The sequence below is a fragment of the Alexandromys fortis genome, unplaced genomic scaffold, assembly GCF_014885135.2.
Source record: "Alexandromys fortis isolate MF-2015 unplaced genomic scaffold, M_Fortis_MF-2015_v1.1 scaffold_3, whole genome shotgun sequence".
In the NCBI taxonomy this organism is placed as follows: Eukaryota; Metazoa; Chordata; class Mammalia; order Rodentia; family Cricetidae; genus Alexandromys; species Alexandromys fortis.
The window spans coordinates 16,343,300-16,366,709 of NW_026067909.1; the positions used below are offsets into that span (position 1 = coordinate 16,343,300).

General features: G+C 55.5%; 1 protein-coding gene across 2 annotated transcripts; it reads left to right on the forward strand.

The window, feature by feature from the left end:
• Positions 1–20,726, forward strand: Atg2a (autophagy related 2A). Of its 2 annotated transcripts, none has more exons than XM_050136624.1 (40): positions 1–270; positions 2,639–2,801; positions 2,881–3,033; positions 3,165–3,279; positions 3,567–3,801; positions 4,600–4,696; positions 4,778–4,939; positions 5,042–5,182; positions 6,025–6,268; positions 6,353–6,503; positions 6,580–6,672; positions 7,121–7,276; positions 7,364–7,607; positions 8,002–8,098; positions 8,184–8,343; positions 8,876–9,018; positions 9,100–9,215; positions 9,325–9,482; positions 9,803–9,953; positions 10,065–10,258; positions 10,376–10,456; positions 10,867–10,973; positions 11,059–11,151; positions 12,516–12,586; positions 12,801–12,877; positions 13,267–13,437; positions 13,570–13,699; positions 13,780–13,994; positions 14,377–14,585; positions 14,798–14,933; positions 15,855–16,058; positions 16,225–16,326; positions 16,409–16,493; positions 16,585–16,717; positions 16,812–16,884; positions 17,007–17,089; positions 17,402–17,523; positions 18,525–18,679; positions 19,848–20,000; positions 20,071–20,726. In XM_050136624.1, the coding sequence occupies exons 1-40, from the start codon at positions 100–102 to the stop codon at positions 20,305–20,307; spliced, it is 5,781 nt and encodes a 1,926-aa protein (XP_049992581.1). In that variant the 5' UTR covers positions 1–99; the 3' UTR covers positions 20,308–20,726. The 2 variants fall into 2 exon arrangements, with proteins under 2 accessions (XP_049992581.1, XP_049992582.1); XM_050136625.1 differs by having other exon boundaries at positions 2–270; positions 13,267–13,431.
• The last annotated feature ends 2,684 nt before the right edge of the window (positions 20,727–23,410 follow it).

Here is a 23,410-nt window from a genome sequence, read left to right on the forward strand (position 1 = left end):
AGCGGCGGGGCGAACCAGGGGCTCTAGTGAACAACGCAGCCTGACGGAGGTCGCCGGCTGGCGGCTAGAGGAAGCGGCCTGGGCCCGGCGGTTCCCGAGATGTCACGATGGCTGTTGCCATGGTCAAACTGTGTGAAAGAGCGTGTCTGCCGCTACCTGCTACAGCACTACTTGGGTCACTTCTTTCAGGAGCACCTCAGCCTAGACCAACTCAGCCTGGATCTGTACAAGGGCAGCGTTGCCCTGCGGGATATTCACCTGGAGACCTGGGTGAGGAGGCACTGCACCGCCCGGATGGTGTGAAGGGAGGGAGCACGACCACCGGAGACGCTTCGCGGAAGGTTTGGGCTGGAGGACAGGCACTGTGTTTGGAGAGGCCAGTGGTCCCCACCGTCTCCGCCAGGCCCCCGGCTGGCCCTTCACTTTTTAACCAGGAACTAGGACAGGAGTCTCTGTCTTCGCCCCTCAAGGGGAGAAACAAGCTGGGGAATGGATGTCACTTGCCGAGAGAATGCCACCATTATCATATGGAGTTAGGGGGAGCTGGTTGGGAAAGAGGATTCCCGAGAGTTAAGGAGGGGAGCCAAGAGACTGGGTTGCTCCTTGTGACAGAGCTGGAATTGAGGTAGTTAGTCAGGGGAGGCTTTGGAGGATATTGAGAGCCCTGCCAGGGGCACCTGTAGAAAATGTTCTGACCTCCTGACCCCTATGATCCTGGGCATAAAGAGTGGCGATCACCCCCGGATGTGGATGTCAACAACAGCGTCACTGCCTGCTGTGTTGATCCACACCTCGTGTGACTGCTGCTGCTCTCTACTTCCTGCTTTTGGGAGAGTGGGAGGAACCTAGCTTGGGTTTGGGAGGGATTTGATTCCTGGCATCTCTGCCTGGAGGCCAGCCCTCCAGGAAAGGTGTTGAGGTCTCCCTTCGGGTAGGATGGGTGTGGGGGTAGGGGTGGGGTGAGATTCTGGAAGCTGAAGCTTAGAAGGTCTGAGACCTAAGGTGTGGAATCAGGGGCTGGAGGCTGGAGGTGACACTGAGTCACGGCTAGGATGACTGGGGAGTAGCCAAGAGCCACCAATTAGAGGCTCCAGTTTTTACTGGTATGGGGTCATCCCTCCAGCTCCAGAGCAGTAGAATGGGCATGTGGAAGCGCTTTTTTTTTTTTTTTTTAAAAGCTGGCCTTTGGGTTTGTAGCTCCACTCAGAAAGACCTAGAGGTGGGCCACACCTTGAGAACAAATACTGAGTTGTAGAGTTGGTGGCATCTCTTAGTGGCCTGGTCTAGGAGGCCTCCAGCCTGTTACTTTAGCCTCTTAGGCTGCCCTGCAAGAGATCCCAGCATCTCTCTAATGCTCCTTTCTTGGGGAATCGATGGCATTGGCTGTTTTCTGGCCTCCCCTGACAGCACGGGCATTTCACTTCCCTTGACCCCTTCAAAGAGACCACATGCCCCGGGCTAAGTGGAGGTGGGAAGCAAGGCCTGGCTCCCAGTCTCAGTTTCCATTTTACCTGGAGTCACTAAGCCTAGGCCTCAGTTTCCCCATCCACGGAGGAGAAATTTTGAGTCAGTCTCCTCTTGCCTCCTGGCTCTGACTCTGTTTGTTTATTCATGGGCCCAGCAGGTGTTTACTGAGGCCCTCTCTGGTACCACCCAGAGCACCTGGGGTCATAGGGAGAAGGCCAGTGACTCATGCCCTTAGGAGTTCCCCAGTTGGCAGGGATGCAACCCCAGCACAGACATTTCTGTCCTCTGTCTTAGGAGCTCCCAGGTTGGCAGGGATGCTCTACTGTGGGTCTAGGACTCAGGGCCCGTGTGGCCTCAGGTCAATCCCTCTTCTGAACTTTATACCCTTGAACTCTTTGCTTGCCTGGGATGAGCCTGGGTTGCCCGCTGCCCCCTTGACTAGGTCCTTCCACTTGTTCTTGTGCCTATCCTAGGCCACCATCCTATTCCCTCTGCCCGGCAGCTTCCTCTTCCCTCTTCAACTGCCCCATCCCAGGTGTGCCCTGCTGGGTTAGGTGCAGGCTGTACTCACCCTTCCTGGTGCTTGGCATTCTGAGACCCTGGCTGACTTAGCCAGACTGGGAGGTAAAGGCATTTATTACCTACTCCTGCAGCCTCTGGTTGTCACATAGAAGGTGCTCAGAGTATTATGTGGCTCAGGCTGGCCTCGAGCTCAAAATGGCCAGTCTGATCTTCCAGCCTCTGCTTCCTGAGTGCTAGAATTACAGGTTGAGGCTCAGCACATCCAGTTTCGCTCTGCTGGAGATGGGAGCCAGGACTTAGTGCACATTAGACAAGCACTCAACCAACTGTAGACCAGGCTGGCTTAGATCTAGAAGATTCACCTACGCCTGCCTGTGTGCTGGGATTAAAGGCATGCCAGCTACCACACCCGGCAGTAAATGAAGTTTTGAACCTAACAGAGAAGGAAACTTTTTAACTGGTCCAAAGGGTTGAGCAGTTTGAAGGTGAGATGAAAACAGGTCGGAGCCAGAGGGAAGGCCTTGTAAAGAGCATATAGAAGGATGATGGTGCCTAGGACTTCTCCAAGACAATGGCTGTGCAGGACTGTGGCGGGTAGCCAGCCATGTCTGGAGTTTCAGGGAGCTGATTTAACCTGCCTCTTGCCCAGTCTGTGAACGAGGTTCTGAGATCGATGGAGTCGCCGCTGGAACTGGTGGAAGGTTTCGTGAGTTCCATTGAGGTGGCTGTCCCCTGGTCTGCACTCCTCACTGACCACTGCACTGTGTGTGTGTCAGGCCTCCAGCTTATCCTGCAACCCCGCCAGGGACCAGGTGAGGGCAGAGCAAGACCAAGGATGGGAAGCTGCTGGGGATGACCCAGGTCTGCCCGAGTCCCTGTTCCTTCCCACAGGACCAGGGGCTACAGACTCTCAGACCTGGGCCTCCTGCATGACCACGAGCCTACAGCTGGCCCAGGAATGCCTGCGTGAAGGGCTGCCTGAACCCTCAGAACCACCACAGCCCCTGGAGGGACTGGAAATGTTCGCACAGACCATTGAGACTGGTGAGCAGGCCCCTGCTCTATCTAGTCTGTTCTTGGACCCGCCACAGTCTACAGGACCGGGGCTCTAGACAGCAGCATGAGCTCCACCTTGCTGCCCCCTGTACTGCCTAACTCTAGACACTCTTCCACAGTGCTTCGGAGGATCAAGGTGACCTTTTTGGACACTGTGGTGAGGGTGGAGCATTCAGTGGGCCACGTGGAGCGTGGCGTGGAGCGTGGCGTGGCTGTGGAGGTCCGGGTGCAGAGGTAAGGAGGGAAGACAAATGCCTCTGCCCTCAATCCTAGCCAGCCTCCTAGGATAGGGCAGGGTTGGTGAGAGTCGTAAGTGGGCCCTGCTGAGAGCCTACACTGGTATCTAGGGCCAGCAGGTATAGGCCCTGTGAGTCCAAGGACCCTGACACTCAGAGAAGCCAAGGCTAGTTGAGTTTCCAAGATGGAAGCCAGGCTCCTCAGTTCTATGCCCTTAGGACAGTTTTAAAGAGGGAGCTTCTGGCCTGGGATGTCTAGACGAGGCCAGACCCTTGGCTCTGCAGACTGGAGTACTGTGATGAGGCAGTGCGGGACCCGAGCCAGGCTCCCCCTGTGGACGTGCACCAGCCTCCTGCCTTCCTGCACAAGCTCCTGCAGCTGACAGGGGTCCGCCTGCACTTTGAGGAGCTGCCCTCCCAGCTGGACCCGCCAAAGCCCCCTTTGCAGATTGGTAGCTGCACAGGGTACATGGAGCTGATAGTGAAGCTGAAGCAGAACGAGGCCTTCCCGGGCCCCAAGGTGAGTCCTAGGCCTTGAGAGTTTGCCCTATCCTCGACTCATTCCCAGAAGTGCTGAACTGATTGACTGGCCCCTAGCTAGAAACAGGAGGAACCAGGTATAGCCGTTCATACCTGTAATCCCAACATTTGGGAGCATGACAGAAGGCTGCCAGGTTCAGGTCCAGCCTAGACTACAGATTAATTCCACTTCTTTCTTATTTCTTTCTTTAAATTTGTTTATTTATTATGTATACAATGTTCTGTCTGTATGCATGCTTGCTGGCCAGAAGAGGGCACCAGACCTCATTACAGATGGCTGTGAGCCACCATGGGTTGCTCGGAATTGAACTCAGGACCTCTGGAAGAGCAGCCAGTGCTCTTAACCTCTGAGCCATCTCTCCAGTCCTTCAGTTCTTTTTTTATTTTCTTTTTGTTGTTGTTGTTTGTTTGTTTGTTTTCTGAGGCATGGTTTTTATGTGTAGCCCTGGCTGTCCTAGACCAGGCTGGTCTCGAACTCAGAGATACACCTGCCTCTGCCTCCTGAGTGCTAAGATTAAAGACTGTGTGCTACCACTGCCTGGCTTAATTTCAGTTCTTGCAGTGAGGACTGGGGGGAGCGGGGAATGACATTGCTATCTTCTTGGCAATTGAAAAAGCAGAGACTCTGAAAGGTCAGGTTGGCCAAGTCTGTGCAGCTGCTTGATAGCAAGTTTTACATTACAACTAGTATCTCGTGTCCCGGGGTATGGGTAGGTGGATTGCTGTTCTTGGGCTAGGTGACATTTAAGGGCTTCACGGCTGTCCACTTGGTCCTCAGTTGGAGGTATCGGGACAGCTGGGCTCCCTGCACCTGCTCTTGACCCCATGCCAGCTCCAGCAGCTTCAAGAACTACTCGGTGCCATCAACCTTGCAGGTGAGGCTGCTGGGCGCTGGGTGGCAGGTGGGGTGAGCTAGGGGTAACCATGTAGGCTATTTTGAAACATCTTTCCTATAGACCCAGGAGGCCTGACTGACAAGCTAAACAAGAGCCGCCCACTGGGTGCTGAAGACCTGTGGCTCATTGAGCAGGATCTGAACCAGCAGCTGCAGGCGGGTGCTGTAGCGGAGTCCCTCAGCCTACACCCCATCACCAACCCCCTCAGTTTGGACAGTACTGGTGGGTACCAAGCCCTTGCAGATTGAAGGGGCAGTTTATGTCCATGCAAGAACTAGGGGGCCCTGCTTATCTACTCCTGACTGCTCCTCACCTCGCCCCCAGACCTCTTCTTCTCCATGGCTGGCCTCACGAGCAGTGTGACCTCGGCTGTCTCTGAGCTCTCCATGTACAGCGTAGACCTGGGCTCCTCTGTTCACAGTAACATGGCCTTCCACCGGCCCTCTACCCCAGCCCACTCAGGTGGTAAGTCGACCCCTTAGGCACTTATTCCAGGGTCAAGATAGGGTGGAAGGAGCATTGGGGTGGCAGGGTGTCAGATGATGCAGGAGGTCTCTGATGCCTGTAGACCACCAGCAGTGGGGTTCTCCACGCTCCTAACTCGGTGGAAGCTGCTAAGGCAATGTGCACAATCTAGATTTCTTTCTTTCTTTGTTCCTTTCTTTTAAATTTATTTAGTTTGTGTTTGATGTATGAACATTCTGTTTGCGTGCCAGAAAAGGATATCAGATCTTATTATAGATGGCTGTGAGCCACCATGTGGTTGCTGGGAAGCGAACTCAGGGCCGGGAACTCCAGCTCTTTAGACTCAGTTCCCCTTTCTATAAAGGGGCATAGTGCAGATCAGGCTGGATGTTTTAGTGAGTAGGTAAGTGTGTAGGTCAAAGACTGGGATAGGTGTGTTATCACATCCAGTGATCCTTCTAGCGCCTTTAGAGGACTAGACTGAGCCTGGTCAGAGGGCCTGCCATACAAGAGGAATTAGGTGTCACCCCTTCCAGACACGTGTGATTTGGCCCCCACTGTCCAGTTTAGCCAGTTTCTTTCTTCCTCTTCCTCCTCCTTCTCCTAGACAAGGTCTCACTTATGTAGCCCTGACTGGCCTAGAATTCCCTATACAGGCCAGGCTGAACTTAAATTCACAGAGATCCACCTGGCCGCCTGACTCTTCCTTCTGAGTGCTGAGATTAAAGGTGTGTGCCACCATGCCAGGCCTAGCCAGGGTTTCTCCAACCCTCTACTCAGTGGCCACCAGTGACTCCATTTAAGATTCCCAGGAGCCCCTATTGAAGCCTCTCTTCCCCCAGGCAAGCCAACCCCGACTCCAACTCCTCTTGCTGACACCATGCGCCCTGATTCGCTGCTGAAGATGACCCTGGGAGGTGTGACCCTGACCTTGCTTCAGACAGCCGCCCCGTCTTCAGGACCACCGGACCTCAACACTCACTTTTTTGCTGAGTTCGATGCTGCCAAAGATGGCCCCTTCGGCTCCCGAGACTTCCACCACCTCCGGCCACGCTTCCAAAGGGCCTGCCCTTGCAGTCACGTCCGGTACACACCACAGCCTGAGGAAGGAACCTGCGGGGAACTCCCAGAGCCCACAGCTCCCCCTGAAGCTTGTATTCTTGCCCACAGACTAACAGGCACAGCTGTGCAGCTGTCCTGGGAGCTGCGGGCTGCTGGCGGCCACGGTTGGAGGACAAGCAGCACTGACGTGCACTTTGGGCAGCTGGAGGTGCTGGAGTGCCTGTGGCCCAGAGCCACCTCAGAGCCAGAGTACACAGAGGTGAGGGCAGAGGAGGGGCTGGGGTCAGGGGCTTCAGGGAAGCCTGGCCTTGTTTACCTTGTGTGTCCCCCTGTAGATCCTGAGCTTCCCCAGTCACTCGGACTCTCGAGCCTCCTCTCGACCCTGTGCCCACCTGCGTCACACACAGACCCTGCGCCGGGTGCTCAAGGTAACCGCTGCAGCCCCAGCCAAGCTTCCCTCTCCAGGGCCCTTGTGTGTCTGTCCTTGTTCTGATCCTGCTATTACTGTGGTCTGATTTCCCCTTCCCAGCCTTTGTTGAACCTCTGAGTACTTGTGTTGTATAAGCCAGAAGGATGGGGTAATGGCACAGGCATACAGCCCCATCATTTGGGGAGCTGAGGCAGGAAGATGATCAGTTGGGCCTGCCTGAGAGCTGAGCGACAGATTGAGTTCAAAGCCAACCCAGTCAACTTAATGAGGTCCTGTCTCAAAAGGCAGCACAGTGGTCCTGTGGGGGTTTAAAGCCCCTCTGTCCCTGCTATGACTCCTGCCCCAGCTCCCCTCTCACCATTGGGAAACCTCTGTTTTTTTTTTTTTGTTTGTGGGAGCCCCTTCCTACCCTGACCTCACTCACCACAGTCCTTACCCCTAACTAGAGCCGGTCCCGGCGTTCTGTTGCCTGCCATTGCCACTCAGAGCTATCACTAGACCTAGCCGACTTCCAAGCTGACGTGGAGCTGGGGTCCCTGGACCGACTTGCTGCCTTGCTACGTCAAACCACCACACCCCCTGAGCCACCCACTGGCCTACTAGTGAGCTGCCTGCTGGTTTTGCACTGCGGGTGGGGGGAGTAGGCACTGAAATTCCCTGTGACAGCTCTGACCCCAGCCCTCCCACAGACAGAGCCCCCACAGGCCACTGAGCAGCAGACAGTGTTTCGACTCTCTGCACCCCGGGCCACCCTGAGGCTACGCTTCCCCATCCCAGACCTACGGCCTAAGCAGGATCCCTGGGCCGGCCGGTCTGTGCGGGCTGAGCAGTTGCGATTGGAGCTGAGTGAGCCCCATTTCTGCTCAGAACTCAACAGTGGGCCTGGCCCCCCAGCTCCTACCCGCCTGGAACTGACCTGCTCAGACCTGCAAGGTAAGTGTGTTCAGGTACAGCTGGAACAGAGGCCTGGGACTCTTGGAGAGCTGGGTTTGAGATTAAAGAGGGTCCAGGTTACAGTTAAAGCAAACCCCAGCATTGACCAAGAAGACCCTTTATCCCAGGGACACTGAGTTGACCCAGCAATGGGAAGGAAAAGAAAAGAGTCATCAGGCTCAGTGGTTAAGAGCACTAACCGCTCTTCCAGAGGACTATGGTTCAATTCCCAGTACCCACATGGCAGCTGGCAACTGTCTCTTAACTCCAAGATCTGATACCTCACATAGACATACATGCAGGGAAAATACCAATGCAAATGAAATAAAAGCTAATAAATTATTACAAAGAAAAGATCTCAGCAGTGAGACCCTGTGCTCTCTGTCCCCTTCAGGAATCTACGAAGATGGAGAAAAGCCACCTGTCCCCTGCCTGCGAGTCTCCAAAGCTCTGGACCCCAGGAGTACTGGGGCCAAGTACTTCCTACCTCAGTAAGTAGGGTGCTGGGTGGGGCAACTGGAGAGGAGGGATCTATTGGTGTTGTGGCAGGTCACTAACAGGTCTGTGTCCTGGCAGGGTAGTGGTGACCCTGAACCCCCAGTCCAGTGGCATACACTGGGAGACAGCCTCTGAGAAAGGCCGGGACCTAGAGCTGTCTACCGAGAGTCCGTGTGAGCTTCGACAGCCTGAGCCCTCACCCTTCTCCTCCAAGAGGACCATGTACGAAACCGAGGAGGTGAGGCTCCCTGACTCTCCGCTGTGGGTGCCACTTGTGGATCACTGCTGAGGAGAGCATCTCCTGTTCTGGGTCACAAGGGACTCTGAAGCACCCACCCTGCCCAGGGGTAGGGAGGGGGGCACCAGGAGTAGCCGGCCCTTCAGCCACCAAGATCAGGACCCTGGCCACTTCAGCCATCTAACACCAGTGTGCTCTTGAGCCTCAGAATCCTCTTCTGAGTTGATGGGTACTGATGCCAAGTGTAAGGCAGTGAAGAGCATGGGGAAAGACCACCTGGGTTCTTAAGTCTGCTCTCTGGCGGCCTGTGTTTCCTTCTCTGGAGTTGCTGTGTTGAAGGCGATTATGAGGATTACAGAGATTCATGAAGTCTTGGAATGCTTAGGCACTGTGTCCAGATGAACATCCCCCACCCCAGGAAAAAAGGGCACCAGTGGATAGATGAATGGCTGGCTGGATGCCAGAATCTCCAGTTCTGAAGCCAGACACAGACCCAGGCAGGTCTCCTGATTGACTTTCCTCTCCTGTCTAGATGGTGATCCCTGGAGATCCCGAGGAGATGAGGACATTCCAGAGCCGGACGTTGGCAATGTCTCGCTGTACCCTGGACGTGATCATGCCTAGTGCCCACATCTTCCTGCCCAGCAAGGAGGTCTATGAAAGCATCTACAACAGGTGGAGACATGGGGTAGGCTGGGCTGGGCTAGGCTCAAGGCCCCGTCCTCTCTGACCCCCGCTGTCACTGCTCCACACCAGGATCAACAATGACCTGCTCATGTGGGAGCCTGCAGACCTGCTGCCCACGGCCACTACTGCTGCTCGGCCACCTGGCTCGGTGGGCTTCAAGATGTGCAAGTCGGCCTTCAAGCTGGGTATGAGAGGAGTGCTGGCTAGGCTAGGCGGGAAGGAGGAGTCCAGGTACGGGCGGGGCGGGGCCAGCCCTCTACTACCTCTTCCCACCCCGCCAACTTGTTCACTCAGACTCAGACTCGGATGAAGAGGACACCCAGTTCTTCTCGATGGCATCAGGTGCCCCCCAGACTCCTGCCCCTGAGTCTTCCCATCGTCAGGCCCAGAGTACCTTCTCCACACTGGTGACAGTGCTGAAGGGCCGGATCACTGCGCTCTGTGACGCTAAGGTGAGTTCCTCTTGTCCAGCCAGACAAGCCTGCCAACATCACATTAGGAACCGAGACAGTAGAAAGCTTAGAGGGCTGGCAGCACCCATTGCCACAGTCTGCCTGCCCACCCAAATCACCCTTCAACCCTCACGGCTGTCAGCCACTTCCCAGCCTTTCTCCATGTCAGGCATGAGAGTCCCTCCAGCCAGCAGCACATGGCGTAGACTCAGTCAAGTCTGGGAGGAACTGGAGCTGCCTCGGGCTAGGACCCCACGAGGCCGCTGTCTCTGGGTGTTAGCAGTGCTGGGCGCAGCAGTGACACATGTGCACATCTGCAGGATGAGACAGGGAAGCGGCTGGATGTCACTCACGGGGAACTGGTTCTAGACGTGGAGCAGGGCACCATCTTCAGTGTCACCCAGTACCGTGGCCAACCAGGGCTTGGCTACTTCTGCCTGGAAGCTGAAAAGGCAACACTCTACCATCAAGGTTTGGGGGCCACTTGAGTATATATCAGGCTTGGGGAGGGAGCTTTCAGGGCTGTGGGCTGTGAGCAGGGTGGTCAGCAGCCTCATCAGGACTCACAGGATTCCTCCTCAGCGACCATTGAGGACTACCTGCTGCCCACTCACCTGGAAGTCCCCAGCTTTGCTCCTCCAGCTCAGCTGGCTCCCACCATCTACCCATCAGAGGAAGGGGTGACTGAGCGGGGAGCCTTGGGCCGCAAGGGTCAGGGCCCCCCCATGCTGTCTGCAGCTGTCCGAATCCACCTGGACCCCCAGAAGAATGTCAAGGTGAGGATTCTTCTGTTGCCCACTGCCCGCTTGACTTGGGCAACTGCCTCCTTGGTGCATGCTGGAGCTTGGCGCCCACCGTCCCTCCTGACTGACCGACTGCACCTCCTTCCCCAGGAGTTTTTGGTGACAATAAGGCTGCACAAAGCCACTCTGCGCCACTACATGGCTCCACCTGAGCAGAGCTGGCACTCCCAGGTGAGCAAAGGTGCCTGGGAAGTTACATGGCCCTGTGACGCTGGACTTCTGATTGAGCAAGCAGTCAAACATTACTAAAGAGGCCAGTGTGAAAAATACAGCCTGGCTGAGTGGTGGTGGTGCAGGGAGGCAGAGGCAGGCGGATCTCAGTGAGTCCAAGGCCAGCCTGGTCTACAGAGTGAGTTCCTGGACAGTCAGAGCTGTTACACAGAGAAACCCTGTCTCAAAACAAAGCAAAAGTAGAAAAAAGAAAAGAAAAATACTGGACTGGAGCTTACCTTGGTCAGAGCGCTCCTGACCAAGGCTATGGTGGACAGCTGGTGGGCAATGGGCAGAGTGCCAGACCAGCATTAGAGGAAGAGGTCACTTTGTCCTCTTTGTCAACCCGCCCCTCTCCCTTGCCTGTGTAGCTGTTGGACTTCTTGGATGTACTGGATGATCCTGTGCTGGGCTACATGCCCCCAACGGTCATCACTGTTCTGCACACACACCTATTCTCCTGTGCTGTGGACTACAGGTACCCGGGCTGGGGGGCTGGGGATGTAGGGTCGGGGCCAGCCTCCAATTGGAAGGAACCGCTTCAGCCTGTGTTTGCCCCTCAGGCCTCTCTACCTCCCTGTGCGAGTCCTCATCACCGCTGAGACCTTCACCCTCTCCAGCAACATTGTCATGGACACCTCTACCTTCCTGCTCAGGTATGCACGCTACCCCAGACCTGGTCCCCCCACACCCAGATGGGCGGTGCTGACTTGCTGCTGCCCGTGTGCCCAGGGCCTCTTGGAGCCATCTGTCTGTATTTGGAGTGATGGTGTCCCATATTCTCACATATCCTCAGGAATGTGAGTTGTTTGTTCTTCTATCCAAAATCAGACTTGAACCGCAGTGTCCTGGATTTGTAATCTCTTCTGGCAGTTGTAAAAAGTATACAAAAGAATAGAGAGCTGGAACAGAACATAGCCAAGTGCAGCCCTGCATGGGGTGCAGCTCCACAAGCACCAGAAGGAAGGAAAGACCTAGACCTATAGTAGAATGCCTCCTGGGAAATTTTAGATTAAAAAACATGTTTTGAAACTTTTATTTTAGCTGGGCAGTGGTGGCATATGCCTTTAATCCCAGTACTCTAGAGGCAGAGCCTGTTCTATGGAGAGAGTTCCAGGACAACTAGGGCTGTTACACAGAGAAACCTTGTCTTGACAACTCCTCCCCGCAAACAAAAGTTTTGTTTTAGTGGTAATGGTAGTTTAACCCAGGGCCTCATGCTTACGCTACCAGGAGCTACATCACCAGCCTACACAGTTTAAAAAAATGTGCTAGGTGGGTATGGTGGCACAAGCCTGTGATCCCAGCAGGAAGGTAGCAAGGAGGAAGGCATAGGCTCAGACACAAGCCCCCTCTCTCAAAAAAAAAAAAAAAATGAAATTTTGGTATTGGTGGACAAGGTGTATGATCCCAGTCCTGCCTGGACAACTTAGTGAGACTGTCTCAAAAACTAGAAAGATGTGTACCTCAGGTTAGACCATGTACTCAACGTGGGTCAGGTCCTATGTTTAAGATATACTAGATGGATAGACAGATAATGCTGTAGGGGGGTGGGGAAAGGGAAACCCTCCACACTGGGAAGTCTCTAAGTCCAATGCAAAATTAGAAAGTGAGTGTCTGAAGTCCCGTAAGAGTAAGAACCTGGCTGGGCGGTGGTGGCGCACGCCTTTAGTCCCAGCACTCGGGAGGCAGAGGTAGGTGAATCTCTGTGAGTTCGAGGCCAGCCTGGTCTACAAGAGCTAGTTCCAGGACAGGCTCCAAAGCTACAGAGAAACCCTGTCTCAAAAAACCAAAAAAAAAAAAAAAAAAAAGAGTAAGAACCTGCAGGGTCTTCCCAGGTCCCCGGTGACTGTCAAGGGACAGTGCTGAGGCTGTCAAGGTCCCGTCACTAGCTTCTTAGTCGCTTGGACCTCTTTGCCCGTCACCTCCAGGACCCCTCCTACCTACCCCTCTGCCCATTTACCACTGGGCTGCCCCCTGCAGTGGCTCCTGGGCCCCTCTCAGCCCTGTTCCCCACCAGGTTCATCCTTGACGACTCCGCTTTGTACCTGTCCGACAAGTGTGAGGTGGAGACCCTGGATCTGCGGCGAGGTGGGCAGGGCCTGGGGTGGGCTCCCCAACACTGAGGGACAATCCCCTGCCACACTCAGAGCAGCCAGATGTCACCCAGCTGCTGATCTGTACTCAGCTACACATACATTCATGTTTACACACCCATGCCCACAACCGTACTGGACACAATCGTGGTGGGTAGTGCGAGACAGGGTGGACAGAGACCATGAGAACCTTCTGCCCTCTGCCTCAGATTACGTCTGTGTCCTGGATATTGACCTCCTAGAGCTTGTAATCAAGACCTGGAAGGGGAGCACCGAGGGCAGGCTGGTAAGTGACTGGCACCAGAGGTCACGGGAGCCTCAAGAGGGTCACAGTGCATGCCCCTGCCTTGCCAGGCTACCACCAGTGTTCCTCCAGGGAACACTGTGAGTGTCCTTCCAACTCACTGGGGGCACCAGAGGGCACTTGCAGGCAGGGCAGAGGTGGGACCCAGGGTGACAGCCACTGTGGGTTCCAGTTTTTCTCATCTTCATGGTGAAGATGTATAATTAGGCTGTAGTCAGGGGCAGGGGTGGGCGGGTACCAGGTACCCTGGGACATGGGTTCCCCCATCAGTTGTCGGCTGACCAAACAAGAAAAGGTCCTCCTTGCTCCTGTGGGGTGGGAGCCTGGCATGTGGTGGCTCCTGTGCCAATGCCATGGCCCACCACCCACAGAGCCAGCCACTGTTTGAGCTGCGCTGCTCCAACAATGTGGTGCACGTGCACAGCTGTGCCGACTCCTGTGCCCTGCTGGTCAACCTGCTCCAGTACGTAACCAGCTCTGGTGATCTGCACCCCCCACCCCGGCCCCCCAGCCCCACGGAGATCGCTGGCCAGAAGGTACAGGTGAGGCCTGGCCACATAGGCTACCAGAGCTCGGCCAGGCCACTCTCTTTATACAAACACAGGCCTGGATTGGAGGATACCTGGAGCTACCCCTCCTGGTGCTCACTCGTGCCTCTTCCCTCTCCTGCCCAGCTCTCAGAGAGCCCTGCCTCCCTGCCCTCCTGCCCTCCCGTGGAGACAGCCCTCATCAACCAGCGAGACCTAACTGATGCCCTTCTGGACACTGAGCGGCGCAGCCTGCAGGAGCTGGCCCAGTCATCAGGTAGGTGAGGGTGCTCTAGGGACACCAGACCCTCAGGTCCCTCAGCTGCATCTCCTCACACTGGCCACTTTCTCCCATAGGTGGCCCCCTTCCTCAGGCCTCTCCTGTCTCCGTCTATCTGTTCCCCGGTGAACGGAGTGGGGCCCAGGCCCCTTCGTCTCCTCCTGGGGGCACTTCTCATACTGTGGAGTCCTGTTATAAGACAAAGGAGCATGACAGAGAAGAGGAAGGGGATGGGGACACCCTGGACAGTGATGAGTTCTGCATCCTTGATGCCCCTGGCCTTGGCATTGCGGTGTGTGTTGGGATGGGGATTCTGGATGCTCAGGTAGTTGCTCAGTACTGATAGAAGAACTCATAGGTAGGAGAAACAGCCAGGAAGCAGCCTTGGCTCTGGGCTTGAAGGAACAGGTAGAAGTCCAGAAGAGGAGACACAGTGTCCTACTCAGACAGGGGATAGAGGAAGAAGAGGGCCAGTTGGCAGATGGGAGTACCGTGTAACTACGTGGGCTAACGGAATATCCAAGCTCATTGAGGGTCCAGGTGACAGGGCCAAGAGGAGCCAACACAGGCACTGGCTGGTAGTCCAGGAGGAGGAAGAGAGAGAGACAAAAAAGGCAGGTGCTGGGGTTGGCCACCTCTTTGTCACACATCTTTACTTGGCTATTTCCCGGCAGCCCCGAGATGGAGAGCCCATTGTGACGCAGCTGCACCCGGGCCCCATCGTTGTGCAGGATGGACACTTCTCCCAGCCGCTAGGAAGCACGGACCTCCTGCGGGCACCTGCTCACTTCCCAGTGCCTAGCAGCCGTGTGGTCCTCCGGGAGGTCTCCTTCATCTGGCACCTCTATGGGGGTAGAGACTTTGGCCTTCACCCCACTTACAGGTTAGAGGCCTGTGGGTGGCAGTTGGTGGCATTGGGATCTGGGTATAGCCTAGTTGGCAACCTCAAGCTTCATGTGCCTCTCTACCCTGAACTTGAGTTTTTTCCTTGCCTGAGGGTCTCTTCTCCTAGGCTAAAAGGCCTGTGCTGAGGTCGAGGAGAGCAGATGTTTCCTTAGAGTTAGAGTTAACTTGTCCCCATGTGTCTTTTCTCAGAGCAAGAGTTGGCTTCACAGGCCCCAGGGTCTCTCCTTCCCGCTCCTCTGGTCCCAACCGGCCCCAGAACTCCTGGCGGACCCAAGGCGGTGTCGGACGGCAGCACCAGGTCCTCATGGAGATCCAGCTCAGCAAAGTGAGTGCGAGGCTGAGTGAGGGGTGAGCACAGAAGTGAGGCTCTGGGGAGAGAGAGGCCTTGTCAACTAGAGCAGGGCAGTGGCGGGTGATGATGGGTTGCAGAGGGTGGGTTGGATAGCAAAAGCCACAGGTCATATGAGAAAGAGAAAGGTCCAAAGGACTTGAGCCCAAAAGGGTGTTAAGGGGTTCCTTTTGTTTGTTTTGTTTTGTTTTGTCTTTTGAGACAGGATTTTTCTTTGTAGCTTTTGGGAGCCTGTCCTGGAATTCGCTCTATAAACCAGGCTGGCCTTGAACTCACAGAGCTCCTCCTGTCTCTGCCTCCTGGGTGCTGGGATTAATGGCCAGGGGATTCCAAGTTTTTTAGAGCAGCCCGTTTGGTGTTGAGCAAGCATGGCAATGTTAGTAGCTGGGAGGGTTCAGGGAAGAGCATTCCGGCAGTAACTCGAAGACCGGGTGGGAGCCGAAGCAGCCAGAAAGAATAAAACCCTCTGTAACAGAAGTTTGGAGATGATGAATTAGGCCTGGGCTCAACCATACAGTGAGCAACAACAAGGACAGGTGTGGAGGGGATATCAAGGCCCCCAGGACAGGAAGTAGAGCACACACCCCTGGTGTGGAGACTGGCTTAGAGAGGGTGGAGCCTTCCTGGTAGAAGGAAGGCATTTAGAGACCAGTGAGGGACAGAATGGGCCTCAGCAATGTCTGACAAGATGGGCCTGCACACTTGAAGTACAACAAAGGCTTTGGAGAGGTTGGAGAGGTTGGAGGGATTTGGGCTGGTCAAGTTCTGTGTGGCCAGGTTGGGCCAGGAGTGCAGTAGTGTTAGCCAAGTATGGGCCTGAGGTAGGGTCAGGATGGGGCCTCAGCCAGACCCCCATCTTGGGCCGCAGGACCCAACTCAGGCCTCATCCACCCACAGGTGAGCTTCCAACATGAAGTATACCCAGAAGAGCCAGCCCCAGGGGGGAACCCTGGCCAGGAGCTGGAAGAGCGGCCACTGTCCCGACAAGTGCTCATTGTTCAAGAGCTGGAGATCAGAGACCGGCTGGCCACCTCTAAGATCAACAAGTTCCTTCATCTGCACACGAGTGAGCGGCTGCCTAGGCGCACACATTCTAACATGGTGAGCGTGCCTGGATGCGGGCAGCCTTTTCCATAGACCTCCTGAAGGTGCTGTGTGTCCAGAGGACAAAGCAGCCCAGCCTCAGTGGCAGGAACAGCATGGGGGAGGCAGCTGGGAATGGAGTTCCCAAAGCGCAGTAGAGACTTAGTTTCTCCTCCGCCATCAGCTTACCATCAAGGCACTGCATGTGGCTCCCACCAGCAGCCTGGGAGGGCCAGAGTGTTGTCTTCGGGTCTCCATGATGCCTCTAAGGCTCAATGTAGACCAGGTGAGTAGTGAAAAGGGCAGAGCCCGGCATGACCCCCTCCCCATCTCCAGGTCCTGAATCTGACCCAGAATTCTTCCTACAGGATGCCCTCTTCTTCCTCAAGGACTTTTTCACCAGTCTAGCAGCTGGCATCAACCCCATGGTCCCAGGGGACACTTCAGCTGAGGGTGAGGGACCAGGCCAAGGAGGGGAGTCTAGATTCTGGCTGCCCCAACCATCCCCAGTTCCATCCTGAGTCTGTGACCTCTTTTCCTCCAGCTCACCGAGAAACCCACAGCCGGCCCAGCAGCCCCCACGAAGGGCAGTCTGAGGGCACAGAGACAACAAGCAGCCCCCAAGAGGCTCCAGGCAGTGGCCACAGCTCCTCTGACCCACAACCCATCTACTTCAGGTAGGAAAGAGGGCTCTGGGCCAGGATGTCTGCCAACCAGGTCAGTGAGCAGGTCAGTGAGCAGAGATTCTCCTTTCCCCTCTTCCCCTTCTAGGGAGTTCCGCTTCACATCTGAGGTGCCCATCTGCCTGGATTACCACGGCAAGCATGTCACCGTGGACCAAGTGGTGAGTGATGCCATCAGGCAGGATGTGTGAGCCACTCGCTGTATGTAGGTCCAGGGTCTGGGGCCAAGATTCTCAGTATGTATCCCAAAACATAACCACACCCCTGTCCCCGCTCCCAACAGGGCACTTTCACAGGGCTCCTCATCGGCCTGGCCCAGCTCAACTGCTCCGAGCTGAAGCTCAAGCGGCTCTGCTGCCGGCATGGGTAAGCCCCAGCTCCCCCTGGGGGGCCACAGCCTTCCTCCTCTGCCAGCATGGGTGAGCCCTAGCTCCTCTTGGGGGGTGCCACAGCCTTCCTCTGCTGTTTCTCATGCATTGTATGGCCTTGGCCAAATCTTTACTCAGGCCTTAGTTTCTCCTTTGTAGTAGGCTGTTGTTGCTCCACACTGCTGGGTAAGACTCTGGGGCAGCCGGGGGTGCTCGCAGCTCTTGTCTTAGAGGTACCCAGCCACACTTGTCCCTGAGCTATCAGTGTGTGGCTTGCCCCAACCTTGTCCCTGTTGCCTCTCCCTTCCAGTCTCCTGGGTGTGGACAAGGTGCTGGGCTATGCCCTCAATGAATGGCTGCAGGACATCCGCAAGAATCAGCTGCCTGGCCTGCTGGGCGGTGTGGGCCCCATGCACTCAGTTGTGCAGCTCTGTGAGTATCTGGCTCTGAGAACTGTGCTTTGTGTACTTTTCACAGAATAAACAGAGATGAAGGGAAGTAAGGAAAACTCCCCAACATGGGAGGGGGTTTCAAGGGAAGACGACACTTTTCAAACAATCCCATGTATTTAGTGGGGGGGGGGGTTGTGGGTTGTTGCATGCATGCCACCTGCCACAGAGCACATACAAAGGTCAGGGGACAGTTCCTTCTACCCTTGGAGTCCTGGATGTTGTCCTCGGGTCAGCAGACCTGGTGGCAAGGACCTCTACCTGCTGAGCCAGCCAGCCAGCCCTCCCTCCCTCCCTCCCTCCCTCCCTTCCTTCCTTCCTTCCTTCCTTCCTTCCTTTTTGGGGCCATGGGTGGTTCAAGACAGGGTTTCTCTAGCTATTGAACCTGTCCTGAAACTAGCTTATGTAGACAAGGCTGGGCTCAAACTCACAGAGATCCATCTGCCTCTGCCTCCCTAGTGCTGGGATTTTAAAGGCATATGCCTCCACAGCCCAGCCTGCTGAACCATCTTGCTGGTCCTCCTGTTTTATCTTTGGTTTATTTATCTTTGGTATATTTGGTTTTTGAGGCAGAGTCTCACTATGTAACCCTACAGAGGTCCCCCTGCCTCTGTCTTCCAAGTGCTGGGGTTAAAGAGCACTGGTACCCTATTTTATTTTTTGAACGTAATCTCATGTAGCCCATGCTGGGACACAGGCAGGTAATGTCAAGCCTAAGAAGTCTTGAAATTGCACTTGGATGTGAGGAACTGTGTCATACCCCTGTAATCCTGGGGAGGCAAAGGCAGGAGGATTGCTTCTTAGTTTAAGAACATCCTGAATGGGGACTAGGCTAGGCCAGACCAGGGGAAGCTACCTAACAGTATTCTGTCTTTTAAAAGGGAAAAAGAAACTGGTTTGGGAAAGAGGTAAGGGTCCTTGTGCAGGGAAGAGAGGCCAGGGCAGTCTTGGCATCTCTCTCTGATAATCCTGTCCTACATACAGTCCAAGGGTTCCGGGATCTCCTGTGGCTCCCCATTGAACAGTACAGGAAAGATGGGCGCCTCATTCGGGGGCTGCAGCGTGGGGCTGCCTCCTTTGGGTCATCCACAGCCTCTGCTGCTCTGGAACTGAGCAACCGGCTGGTCCAGGCCATCCAGGTGAGTGCAGGACTGGACAGGAAAGGGACACCCTCATCCCCAGGCTCCTGGTTCTTTCCTCACAGTTGAAAAGGCTGGGCACATGACATGGTGTTTCATGGTGGCTCCCGGGGGTGGGACCAAAAGTCTGTTCTCGGCTCTCAGAGCCCACATTTCTATGCGAGAGATGACTGCACAGGGGCAGCTGCAGAAACTAGCTCTGTTCATCCAGGTTCTGGGCTGTACTGGGCCCCAGAGCGCACCCCATCATCACCACAGCAAAGCCCTGGTTGTCCGGTAGTGATTGAGCTCCAGGGTGGGACTGGGTGAGCCTGCGGGCATGTGGCACACTGCATCAGGAGACCTTTGAGCTGGGCCCAGACAGGGAAGGGCAGGGTTCCACACTCTGCAGTGGAGAAGTTAGTTCTTTTGGTTGGGAAAGGCTGGAAGTGGACAGAACACAGGAGGTGGGTGGGCAGAAGGTGGGTTGGGCAGTGGGCATGTTTTGATGACTTTTAGGATCAGACTGTACAGGGGCTGCCCTCTAATTGGAAAACTAGACAGCTCAGGCAGGTCTCACCCGTGCGCTGCCTGGATGCGAGGCCCCAGGAAAGTTTTCTCCAGCAGCAAGGACCTTGACCACTGAACTATCCCACCAAGCCTAAAAAGTTTTTTTCCCTTTTGAATTTACTCACTCTCTATGTGTGTACCCTAGCTTGTTTTTTGAAGGTCAGACAATTTTGGGGAATCAATTCTCTCTACTGTGTGGATCTCTGAGGTTGGGGGTTGAATTCATGTCACCTCAAAGTAAATGCCTTGACCTTTGGAACCATCTTGCCAGCCCCAGAAAGGTTTTGCTAATGTCCCTTTAAATTAAGGAAGCCTTTTGAAGAGCTGGAGAGATGGCTTGGTGGTTAAGGCTGCTTGCTGCTCTTGCAGAGGACCTGAGTTCAGTTCCTCCAAAGGATCCTGGGCCTTCTGGCTTCTAGGGGCACTGCATTCCCACAGTACCATACATAAATAAAAACAATGAATAATAAAATGAAATCGTAAGTCTTCTGAGATAGGAGATGGGAAAAGGCAGGCGAGGAAGTAGGCTGGTACGACAGGGAACAGTTACGCTGAAGGAGGTCTGGTCCCAGCCTGGCCAGCCAGGCCATCTGTCATCCTCCAACTCTGGTGTCCTCAGGCTACAGCTGAGACAGTGTATGACATCCTGTCCCCGGCATCTCCCATCTCCCGCTCCCTACAAGACAAGCGGTCTTCACGGAAACTGCGCAGAGGTCAACAACCTGCTGACCTCCGGGAGGGCATGGCCAAGGCTTATGACGCTGTCCGAGAGGTGAGAACCACCCTAGTCCCACGCCCAGCTGCCCCATCCCCACTCTCTCACTGACCTCTGACCTCCACAGGGCATCCTGGATACGGCCCAGACCATCTGTGATGTGGCATCAAGGGGCCATGAGCAGAAGGGACTGACGGGTGCCGTGGGGGGCGTGATCCGACAGCTGCCCCCAACAGTGGTGAAACCAATAATCCTAGCAACAGAGGCCACATCCAACGTGCTTGGGGGCATGCGGAACCAGATCCTGCCGGATGCCCACAAGGACCACACTCTCAAGTGGCGCTTGGAGGAGACCCAGGACTGACTGCAGGCACCTAAGATCTACCCACTGTCCCATCATGCTCACCTGTCCAGCCAGCCACAGTGGTGCCACCAGCTCCCTGGTTTCCTGATTGCTGTGACCCACAGCTAGGCCACTGTGAAGGATTCCTGCCCAGCCTGCCTGTTGCCAATTGGCTGTGAGAGCGGGGCCTCGCGGCTTTGGGGCCTCTGCCCTGTCTGTGCACTTTCGTCTGGGGAGAAAGAACGCTGCTCCTCCCTGCTACCTGGGCCCACACTGCTGCCTTGTTCCAGAATGAGGATGGAGGCTTTTGGACCCGCAGACCCCACTTGGTGTCTCATGGGGAGGTGGGGGACAGATGTCATGTGGGTCAGTGTATTTTTAAGATCCTTGAGCGAGTGGGTCAGTGTCTGCATGAAGTGGAATAAACTTGCCCACCGCCAGCCCCTCTTCCAGGTCCCGTGTGCCTGTGAGACCCCAGCCTGCCCGGCCAGGTCGCATCTCTGCAGGCAGTACCTGCTTGCTGCCACCAGAGGGCACCACACTCCACCCTCAGCCTTCTACTGGTGTGAACCAGCCTCTCTCTCCCACTTGGGCTCGACCTAGCAACTATCCTGGGTGCCTCTCACCCTGGCACTGCTTCTGAGTGTCAGCTGCAGACTAAGGCTGGAAGGAGCCGCCTGGCGATCCCAGAGAAGGAATGGCTCTGGGAGCCCATATCAAAGCCCCGTTTCTTGGTTCTATCCCTGTAAGACCCTAGCGCCCAGCCTTACCCTTGGGCTCCAGGCCAGCCCTGTGAAACCCCGGATTGTGGCCTAAGGCCACACCTGTTGGTCTGCCAGCAGAGACAGCACCCAGGACTGTCCCACTCTAGAAGGCTGTTCCCACCATCTTCAGCAAAAGGCTTTTGGGGTGCCCGGGCCTTAAAGGGGAGACACTGGGACTATACTGTGGCCTCCAGAAGACGTCCACTGCCCCCATCCCACTTTCCTCATTCACTAGGGAGCCACACCAGTGACTCCACCCTGAGTGGCACTGCCAGGAAGTGAGTCGTCTGTGGGGCGGCCGAGGAACAAGTTAGGAACCAGAGGTCCCTCACTTTACTGGGTGTCCTAGTGGCCACTGAAGTTAACTGTGGTCTCTTGGGCCCCATCATAGATCTGAGTACTAAATAGAGACCTGACCCTTACCCTCCTCCCTCCCTCCTCCATTTTGACTGCCTGTGGTTAGCTGGGCCCAACAGACTAGACAAGAGGTCAAGCCAATGAAATTTGAGAGGAGACAAACCCATGGGTGGCCAGGGTCTGCCACTGGGTAGCTGAAGGTCTCCCTGGCACTTCCTGGACCCGCCCCACCAGCTGGGGCACAGTCCAGGTCTGCTGCCCTTCGGACCCCACTGTATTGATGGCAGTGAGGTAATCATTAACACTACCAGGGCTGGGCCAACGGCTCAAAAGGCCCTGGGCCGGGTGGCCCCACTTCCTCCTTGTGCCCTGAAGGCCAGCTAAGTGCGAGGTAAGACCTCCCAGGCTCTGCCGGGAAGCTGCTGTGAGCGGAGCCATCAGCCCTTCTGAGCTAGAAAAGAGGTGGGCCTGGGGACTTTGGGGGAAGCCCATTAGGGCTCTGTGGCCTCAGTGTTACTCCTTTGGGTGAGTAACAGGCTGCAGTGTCTATGTCTGGAGCTGCCCAGCACTGAGACAGAATTTCTAAACAGCTGCTATGTCTGCCTTCCGGAAGTGCTGGTGCCTCGTGCAGCAGGAGGCTGGGCTTAGCTAGGCCTTGGGATTTGCTGCTGGGCTCTGTCCTGCAAAGGACAGGGCAGGACTCTCCCAAGGCCCAGCAGTGGGACCTTGTGCAGCATCCTCTGCTTCTCTGGGTCTTTTTCTACCACTGCCAAAATGGGGCGCTCCAGAACCTTCCCTCTCCTTCCAGACTGCTGAGTCCCAGCAGGACAGACCCTGGCCAGTCACTGAAGCCTTTTGGGCCAGGATCTCTGGAAGGGATGAGAATGCAGATGAGCTAGCTCACTGACCCCTGGGTCAGCTCAGGGGTCCCAGCTCCTCGCACATGGACAGAGTGGGTGGAAGGGTAGGCAGCTTCTCGCCAGTGCAAACCAGTGTGCAAGATGGCCTCCCGCTCACATAGGTGGAGCCGGTAGTACTTCACAGAAGTTAAGCTCCCAGGCCTTGGCTGACTTAGACTGTTGAGGAATCATTCTTCCGGGGACTGCCTGCCCATACTCCTGCTCTTACTACTGAATGAACTTGGCTGGGTACCAGTGCCCATTCTTCTCCTCCCTCCTGTATTTTTTTAAAATTTTTATTTTATTTTTTGCTGTGCTGATGATTAAACCCAGAGCCTCAAGCTCTTTACCCTAACACTGAGTGTCAGCCTGGGGTCCCTGTCCTTCCCTACCTCCCCTGTCTGTTTTGTCTACTTCCTGTCTGCATGCTTTTCTCTCGGCTCCCCAGCCTCACTCACCCTATTTCTTTCTCCTGTTCCTTCACTCTTGTCTCCAGCTTCCTGGGTAGGGCCACCCTCCACCCTCAGGAAAGTGGCCTTTCGAGATCCTTGGAGGTTACAGCCCAGTTGTCCTTTGCTCTCCCTGTGCCCCGTGCCTGCCGCCCTGAGGGTGGGCAAAAGCAGTAACTGGGCCCCAGGTGTATTTAGGAGGAAACAAGGGGCCTTGGGGACAAAGGCTGCAGGAGGGCTGTAAATCCGAGCCACTCCCGGTCTGATGAGGAGGCTCCAGGATTGAGCCTGGACTTCGCCCAGGAACAAGGTTGGCGTCCTATGGGGTGCCAGGTGTGGGCCTTGAGTGAATGATAAGAAGCCTCAATAAAATGAGTGAACCTGGAGCCAAGAGGGGCATGGGTGGGCCGGCAGTTGTGGGGCTCTTCCCAGGATCCTGCCAGAAAGGAGGTAACCGCAGCCGTGCCCTGACCACAGTGGCTCCCACCTCCTGTAACAGCAACTCCATGTGGAAGTGCCCACTGGTTCCAGTGGGGCTGCTGTTATCTGGGGTGGAGGCTGGTACCCACGGAGGAAGAGAAGCCACAGCTACCCAGCAGAGACCCGGCAGTCCTCAGGCCTGGGACTGAAGGCTGTCAGCAGCTGCCAAGATGGA

Bases quoted from the DNA above. Each gene is read 5' to 3' on its own strand.
- Atg2a (XM_050136624.1), top strand. From the start codon at position 100: ATGTCACGATGGCTGTTGCCATGGTCAAACTGTGTGAAAGAGCGTGTC. The intron at 3,280-3,566 runs GTAAGGAGGGAA...TTGGCTCTGCAG, and splicing joins GTGGAGGTCCGGGTGCAGAG to ACTGGAGTACTGTGATGAGG. The intron at 8,099-8,183 runs GTAAGTAGGGTG...GTGTCCTGGCAG, and splicing joins GCCAAGTACTTCCTACCTCA to GGTAGTGGTGACCCTGAACC.